The sequence below is a fragment of the Falco punctatus genome (genome assembly GCF_963210335.1).
Source record: "Falco punctatus genome assembly, chromosome: 11".
NCBI classification, from domain to species: Eukaryota; Metazoa; Chordata; class Aves; order Falconiformes; family Falconidae; genus Falco; species Falco punctatus.
Window position 1 is genome coordinate 21,226,347 of NC_137591.1, and position 9,071 is coordinate 21,235,417.

A 9,071-nucleotide genomic window follows, 5' to 3' on the forward strand; every position below is an offset into this window, starting at 1 on the left:
TCTGGCAGTGTTGCTTTGTTCGTGTCTGATGGCGGCAGCACTGCTGGCTGTTGTACTGGAACTCTGTCTTCCTTGCATGGTTCAAGCTGCAGACTGCACACCAAGACTTCCCACATCCTGCTGTGAATTTTGATGTTTCTGCATTCTGCCAATAGCGTAAGCTTTCCTTGAAAATCCGGGAAGTTAACCCTGGCATCCTAATGTTCATATAATGAAAGCACCAGCTCTGCAGAGAGCATAAGCACATATGCAACTTTACAGGGGTGTTGTATGAGGAAAAAACCAACCTGCCTGAAAGCAGAATACAAGGAAGAAGAGGATGATGTGTGGGACCTGAGTTGCAATGGAAACAATACAAAGAGATGAACTTTTCCTGCTGGATGTTCCTCATTGGTGGTGTTTCTGCCTGACCTCCACCCTGCTGCAGACAGTCGCTGTGCAGTACCAGCAGATTGTGGTGGGTTGACCTTGGCTGGACACCTGGTGCCCACCAAGCCACTCTATCACTCCCCTCCTCAGCAGAATGGGGCTGGGAGGTGGGTGGGAAATAAGGTGGAAAAAACCTTGTGGGTCAAGATAAAGACAGTTTCATGAGGCAACAGCAAAGGTCATGTACATAGAAGCAAAGGAAAACAAAAGATGTTACTCTCTGCTTCCCATCATCAGGTGATGTTAGGCCACTTCCCGGGAAGCAGGGCTTCAGTACGCATAGCGGTTGCTCTGGAAGACAAATGCCGTAAATAACGAATGCCCTGCCTTCCTCCTCCTCGCTCTTCGCTTTTATATCTGAGCAGATGTCATACGGTACAGAGTATCCCTTTGGTCACTTTGGGTCAGCTGCCCTGGCTGCGTCCCCTGCCAAGACCTGTCCCCCCCAGCCTGGGGTGGGTGGTTGGAGAAGCCGTGGTGCTGCGGGAGCCCCACTCAGCAGCACCCGAACCCCAGTGGGCTGTCACCGCCACCGGGCACCGGTGCGAGCGCAGCACTGCAGGGCTGCTGGGGGCTCGGCCAGGCCCAGCACACAGCTGAATTTGCACTGTAACTGCAGGTGTACCTTGTTCTGTGACTGGGTGCCAGCCAGAATTGACACAGCTGATTAGTAAATGACAACAGGTCACAAAATTATTGAGAGGACTAGAAGACTCATTAAACAGAGGGCCTCTGTCCGCTCACTCATTCCCATTAGCTGAAAAGTCACTTTGTGCATCTACAGTAATTAGAAGCAAATAATGTCTGTGGAGTAGCCCTCAAGGTTTTTCATCAAGGATCACTGCGAAAGGGTTTCTTCACTGCAGAAGTCCTTTGGTTTAATTTCTTTCTCTGTTTCTGTATTTCTCGCTCCCTCAAATGGTCGCGCAGCGGTTAGGTCCACAAAAGAAGATGGCAAGGTGACAGGCAAGAATTCAGAAAGTTTGTTCTTTTAATTTCTGCTGTCTTCTCCCCATTCTCGTTTCTCCTGGGGTTATCAAAGGTTTTGTCAGGGTTCTCTCAGCTTTTCTGGCCAAATCTAATTTGTATAGTTGATTCTGCTTCAGTAAAGCCCCCTGTATTTTCCTTGTTAGATGCATTACTGTCAACTGCTAGTCAAGAGGCACCAGTCTGTAACTTCTCAGTCAAAAACAATATCTTCAGCAACACTTTAATTCCGGACTATAATTTCTGTTACTAGTATTTCAGAAATTGTACTGAGTTATTAATTAAGAATAAAATTTTCATTTATCCCTAGGGAATGATTTTCTGCCCTAAGTTAAATACCAGCCTTAGTTCTGCAGTTCTGTTTGTCTGCACTGCAATCACTTTTGAAATGGTGACTTTACTGATATTTTTCAATGTTTACAATTCATATTTAGTTCTCAGAAGAGATTGGGAAACTTGAAGACAAAGTCGAATGTGCCAATAATGCTCTGAAAGCGGATTGGGACAGGTGGAAGCAGAACATGCAGTGTGATATGAGATCAACGTTCACTAATGTGGCTGAGAACAATCTCCGTTATTATGAAGAGGTAAAACCCTTTCTCATAGCAATGTTATTACTTCAATGGAGAAGTCCAAGGGTTGTCTGTAAAGAGAAATTTTGCATTTTAGTTCAAACCTGTGTTAGCTTCAGAACCAGTTTTTGCGGGGAGGCAGTTATCCTTATTTTGACACATTTCAAGCAAAATGTGTTTTATTTGTGCCCAAGTAGTTGATCCTGAGTTCATCATCGACAGAGGGCACTCTTGTTTTACTAACCACAGCAATCTGGAACATATTTTCCGGTTCAACATCAGCTGCTATATTTCAGTTTGGAAACCTTTTGCTGTAACTGCATGAAGAAGCCCTCTGGAAAGCTCAGACTTGTGTAAATGATCTTGTATGAGGAAAACGTTTAAATGTGATTCCATTTCAGACAGCACATTCTTTCTCTAAGGAATTTTTCTTTCATGAGTAATCAGACTTTACAAGGATAAAGAAGAATACAATTTTGAGAAATCAATATGAAAAGCTTATTGCACTTTTCTAAAAAATACAAATGCTGCAAGTGTATGCAATGAATACATTGTATCTTTTTGTAATTGAAAGTCACTGCTTCAGAAAGAAAGAAAAATGTTGGAATTAATTCTGATTCTCACCTTAAATGCCTTGGCTCATATTATTGGTAGAATTCTCTTTTACAAGAGTATATACTAAGAAATCGAAGGCATATAACAAAACATGTGAAGCATTCTGTGAAGTTTCTTCATGGGGAACACGCTGACTGAAGTACGCATTTTGAAAATATCCCATATGTCTTGAATTTTTTTAAAGTATTTCTCCTTAGTTTGGGAAGAAAAAAACTGAATTCACTAAGCCATCTATTAGTCATAAATTAGTAATTTTTAGGATATATGTTGATTTCTATATACTAAACTTTATATGGATTGCCTGTTAGCCAGTGACAGTGCCCTGATTTTACAAATCATTTTGTTAAAACATAATTGAAAAGACAGAGTTCTTGATCATCAAGTCTAATTAATTAACATACAGTCTGTGAGATGCATGGACATTGACAATCTGTTGTTACATATTAAGATCAAAATATTTTCTGAAATCAGGCAGCAAGCTTTTGGCATCTTCTCACATTTTCTTCACTTATTGATGATCTCTGACTTCTATATCAGCAATACATATGTTAAAATCATGCTAAATATATGGGAATATTTTGTTAATGAATGATTAGCTAAATGAAAATACAAAAATAATTCTTTGGTTCTCTTTCCTGTCTAGAAATGCCTTTTGCTGGATTAGAATTTTAATTTAGAACACCAAAGCTCGTACTGTACATGAAATGACTATCATTAAGTCACAACCTGCAGAAAATGCTTCAGCTGTCTCTGTAACTGCCAGTGGTTCTTCTTAAATAGCCTCTGAAATACCAGACAAACTCATTTATACAGAGACATTATTCTTTGTTGGTGCTTGTATTGAATATTGAAATCTGCATAAAACATTTTTGCTGTTACATCTTGGTAGATCTAGATTTTAGAAGAAAAACACCTTATCTTACTGCAGCAGTTGCAATAATAGAAAACATTGTGCTAAGTGTATCACTCATTCTTTGCAAAGTGCGGACTTATCAATTTTTTTCTGTTTTATCAGAAAAACATTATCTTAATCCTGACATTCAAGAGAAATTGATAAAATTAATATTTAATGGGAGCTTTGGTCTAAAATATGCGTGTTTATTGGAGACCTGTGGTTATTGCTGATGGTTAATTATTGGAGAAGTGATTACTGTCAGAGGACCTTATATTACAAACTACAGGTATGCAATGCAGCCCTGAGAACAGCAGAAAAAGAAGCCCTGGCATCTGCTTTCACTGTTTGGAAGTCAAACTTCAGGAAGGGATTGTCAGAAACCTGAGAATCAGAATATGATCTTTATGCTTTCAGTAGAAAACAAAATCCTGCCTTAAAGATAATAGTTTAAGTCTCGCTCATTAAACTCATGCATACAGTGCTTGTTACAGTCTTTTTCACTTGTTCAGTTATTACTTGCATCATTAGCATTCTCTCAGGTCTGAAGTTAAATTACTTGTTCACACTTTTGATGCACCATTTGACACTTACTAAGCCTTTTCTTGCTGTAGCATGCCTCATCTTATTTCCTGCCTTTCCCCACACCTCCCCCCCAAAAGCATGTTCTCTGCATGTTCTCATGCCATGAACACGATTCAGTTGCCCAGCTCTTCTGTCTGTCTCCTATGAGGAATCATCTGCTTTCTAACTTAGTCATTACTTACTTCTCCTCCTTTCCACAGCTTTGCCCCCCCTCTGCCCCAGTTAAATTCCTTTCTTGCCTCTCTCCAGGAGCAGCGTCCCATTCCCTTCCCTACCATAGCATTTCACTGTGTTCTGTGCTCTTCATTATTCCCCAGTCTTGCTAACTTAATTTCCCAGGTGCACACCCTAATCAGGACTGATTCCTGTTGGTGGCCGTTCTCTGCATCCCTTACATTTCTGAGAACTACGGAGTAATGACACACAGACATCTCATGTTTTCCGGTGGCTTTTGCAGTAGAGAATCCAGTCCTTCAAGACTGTATAAAACTAAACCCAGCATGATCAAATACAACATAGCAGTGTGTCAAAGTACACTAAAATTCCTAAAATGTTAGTTGTTCTTTGTGACAGTATGGGGAAGGAGTATGGCCTTACATTTGTTTGGATTTTTCCTTGATTGTAGTTGCCTAAGGATTCTGCTGTCAACTTGTCAAGCATCACTTAGCTAGCATAAAAGAGTATGTCTCCCTTAAGCTGAATTAATGTTCACGTTACATAACTGTTACGTTAAAGTGTTACCTGTAATTATATTTCTCCATACTTACTAATTCAAAACAAGTAGAGGTATTTCTGTAGCCTTCCAGTTTACTGACCATCTGCATTTAATAGACTTGAATAAGAAGTATTCCCTTGTTTCTGCAGTTGTGGAACCGATAATCTCTTTGTGTCTCTCAGTGCTGTGGTAACAAAGACACTAATTAAAGCCCAGTGTTGCAAATTTACAGGGTGCTCCTATGCAGGCCTATGAGAATGAAGGCTTTCCTGCGATAATGTATGAGCTATGTTATAATACATTTAAATATAATGTTATTTAGTAGCCAAGAATTACCATGACTGACCAAGTATTTGGTATTCCTGTAGCTGGTTTCAAGAGTTCATAGAGTTCTCTACTTCCTTTTCTTTGCATCTGGAAAAGAGTTGAATATATGCTTAAGTCTCCCTGTATTCCACAAAGGCTTAAAGCCAATAACATACTGTATTAATAATGACTGTAAGTGTATTGCTGAAATAAGGAGGATTTTCTGAAGCAATATGAAAAAGGTTTTACTTTTAAAAAATTCAGAACTTTACTCCTATTTCTGAAGTAAATAGCATCGATTTGTTTGCCTGACAGAGAAAAGTTCCTGAATGAACCATTTGTTAACACCGTACCATTTATTTTATTCCTTTTTCCCATGCCTGTGGTGTGACACTGTTGTCACACCTTAGTCCAGAAGAGCTGTCTGCCAAACAGCTGAAATCACAGGCTGTCCACAGGGTGGAGCTTACAGTTGAGAAGGCTGATTGTCACCAGGGTGATTTTTCTTAAATTAGGATTAGATATTCTGCAAAGCCCTAAAGATGCAGCCCTACTAAAACCAAAGCAAGATACAAAGTTATTGGTAGTGGTGGTGGTAGTGGTATTATTATTTAGCTAACATGTTTCTGGTACAAAGTAGCAAAATCAAACCAGGCAATGTTGAAGTCTGGCTTCAAAGAACAATAGCAATTAAACATCTATTCAGTTTTTCCTTTTGTTTTTCTCACATGTCTACTAAAGTCTTTAGGATATTTACAGCATCAAAGAAAAAGAAACACTTTAATTTTTCTCAGCAAAGAACTTTGTTAACCTATTCTATTCAGGAAAAACACCCGAGTAAGTGGCTAGATTTTGCAGCCCAGTCCAAAGACTGGTTAGACATTATAAATCCAGCAAATGTACCACAGTTTGGTTTTCCACTGCCCATGAGACACTCTAGTAAATGCAGGAAGATTGGGTTCTTTTCATAATGTAGGATGATAATTAGTTTCGGCATTGAAAGAACATGTATTTTCTTGTGCATGGATGAGCCTTTGCTTTTAAGCATTGCCTCCAGTTTTATTTTTCTCATGTAAGATTAATCCTGTTAAACCTTTGCAGCTTCATCAGATAGAAAGCTGAAGTTATCTTTGTTATACTGGATTCTTGTTGGTATTGACACAGCTTATTCTTTTCCAAAACTATACATAACTTCCTGATTTTCTTAACTATTTCAAGCATAATTTAGTTTATTTCTGTAACCTACATGTTGTACGGACACAAATCGATCCAAAAGATTCATTAGGGCAAAACAATACCCCTTCCCCATTACGGTAAATTCCCTCTAACTCCAGAGCCCTTCTGTACATCTCTAACTAGTAAAGGCTGCAGAAAAATATATGAGAGTTGTTTGTCCTGGAGGCCTCTGAAGTGATGCATTTAATTAGTCATTTGGTTGCCCAGCAAAAGGTTGGCTGCTCATGCATGTTGATCACATCCTACCTTAGCAATGCCTGGGAACTTAGCTAACAAACTTCATGTGATTTTCAAAAGCTCCCACATGGCTGAGCCAGTTTGTCTCTGTGAATGTTGCTTCAAAGCCAGAATCCATCTTTGAACCATAAAATTTCTTTTAAATACATTTAGGAATACATTTTTTCAAGTGGAAATCACTGTTTCTGTGCACTCCAGTTTTTGTTTCCTTGCACCCAGAAACTAGGGAAGTACTTTTTGTTTCTCTCTCAGACACACACAAGACTTCATTTTCGGATTCTACTCCAGAAAATGCCATCATTGAATGGTATTTTTAAGGCTTCAACCATGGAAAACAGGGAACTGGAACAGAAACACGCATTGCATGTGACACACCGCTGCTCTTATGATCCCTACTACATGTTCTATTTTCATATCTCCTTTTGAGTTAGATATGTAATTGTACTATATGAAAACCTTTTTTCTGTTTTTTTTCTAAGAAAGATGTTGCAGAATAGAGGTGTGACCTGCATTAGTAATGTGAATATTTTAGGTGAAGTAGCCTTATTTAAGCTGTTGCTATTTCATTTTGTGTATTTAGGCTTTTTTATATCTTCTGCTGGGCTTTTACAAGTAATTGGATTACGAATTTCAGTCCTATGCATGCACATTTAATTTCCTAGGTTTGGGTTTTCTTTTTTTAGAAAAAAGATGGCTGATCCTCTATTTAGATCTCCATTTTAAACCTCCCTGGAGAATGAAGTAAAATCATTCTGTAATAATGTTGAAGTATACATCACTAACAAAATGTCGTTCATGCAGTTTATGCTGCACAATATAAAAAGCTTGAGCCTAAGGCACAGAGACCTAGTTTTGTTTTGGTATGGTTAATTATAAAACTTGTCAGCTGTAGCAGCACTGTGATGTCTGACAGTGAAATGAGCCACCATTGCTCTTACATTTTGGAAAATGTGTTTTGGTTTTATAAACAAGGATAAATTAAAAGCTGAATAACTTATGTAACTGGAAAAAATGCTTTGGATCTTGGTCTGGAAAGATTTCAGTAGATTGTATCTGTCTGGTTAAGCAACATATTGTGATTGCATGTTAACACGTGCAGTTTGGCTCCGCGTTGCAAAGATAACAGAAAGCCATTTTTACATTCTAGCCAGTGCTGATATATGTATTTTAATTCACGTTACTGAAATTACAGAATGACAAAACATGGAGCTACATGGTACAAATTAAACTGTGGTTCAGACAAAAAAAGTCGTCATTGCCAGCAAAAGGCTCTTCAAGAAACAGCGATCATTTCTTGTCCCACACCTAGAAAAAGCCTAGGAAAACAGATGTGCCTTGCAGCTTTCTAGGATGGTAATCCAGGCTGAGGTAATCTAGCGAACAGAAGTCGGAGTCTGAGCACCACAGTGAAGACACGTTGCTAGCAGCTTCCTCACTGACATTTTAAAACCAAGATGCTACCTTTCCAGCTCAGGCATCTCAGACAGACTCACCTGCCACAGTGTCACATGAAGTAGGGGAGAATCTAATGATCAAACCTTAAAGGCTTTATACAAAAGGTCAAAAAGACCTTTTAAGTCAGAAATCAGCTTGCAACACTTGCAGATCACTATTCATGCCAGCACTATTTTCACAGTTTCTCCCTGATTTACCATTTCAAAATAAATTTCTTCAAAAAGTCAGTGGAGAAAGCAGATTTCCACATGAATCTTACGCTGTTATTCTTCTTTTCACAGTAATTCAGACCTTAGATGTGCTCTGAACAGCAGCATAATGTTGTGTGCAAACGCAGCAGAAGTTAGTTGGGGAATTTGTCAGCCAGATGGGAAAAGAAAGACTGGGGGAATAGATTCATGGTTTCCATAGTCTAGGGGACAATATATAAAAACCCCAGGAACAGTCTCTAACATGTCTGATGAACAAAAACCTCTGCAGAAATAAGCTCCCACATACTTGTTCTTTGTAATCTCTTAAGTCAGTCAACTGTTTTAGCCTATCATTATCTTGCAGACCCACGTCTTCTACTTTTGTGTGTCTTCAGAGGCATCACTGCTGACTTTTGTTTGCTTTTTCTTTTTACTTTTGTCACTCATAATTCTATGGGCATCCCTGGTTCTGTGTCCTTGTGTCATCATGGATTCCCCCAAGTCCAGTCATCCTGTGTGTCTTCATTTTGCTTTTTGAGCTTATACTTTAACATTATTCATGACTGTCAGATCCTCCCACTTGTCTGCTTGCACATGGATATGCAATAATACCAGGACCCGAGCTCTTTAATGCAGTATGATTAAATCTGCATATTTAATGGCAGAGTTTTGAAGTCATTCACTAGAGCTGTCTAACATGACAGAGTTCAGTGGCTGTATTCAAGCAGCATGAATGCTAACATATTGTCTGTGTCTCCTAAGCAATGACAGATGGATGCTAGATACTTCATTGTAGGTGGGCACAGCAAATTACTATGGCTTGAATAGCTTATGGCAAAAGTTTTCACTCA

At 38.9% G+C, this 9,071-nt stretch overlaps 1 protein-coding gene across 1 annotated transcript in view; it reads left to right on the forward strand.

Moving 5' to 3' along the window:
* SNX7 (sorting nexin 7) overlaps positions 1-9,071 on the forward strand; it is a 51,612-nt gene that overhangs the window by 20,834 nt on the left and 21,707 nt on the right. Inside the window, exon 8 of the mRNA XM_080407125.1 lies at positions 1,851-2,003. Within this exon, the coding sequence (XP_080263251.1) occupies positions 1,851-2,003 (153 nt within the window). The remainder of the gene's footprint in view (positions 1-1,850; positions 2,004-9,071) is intronic.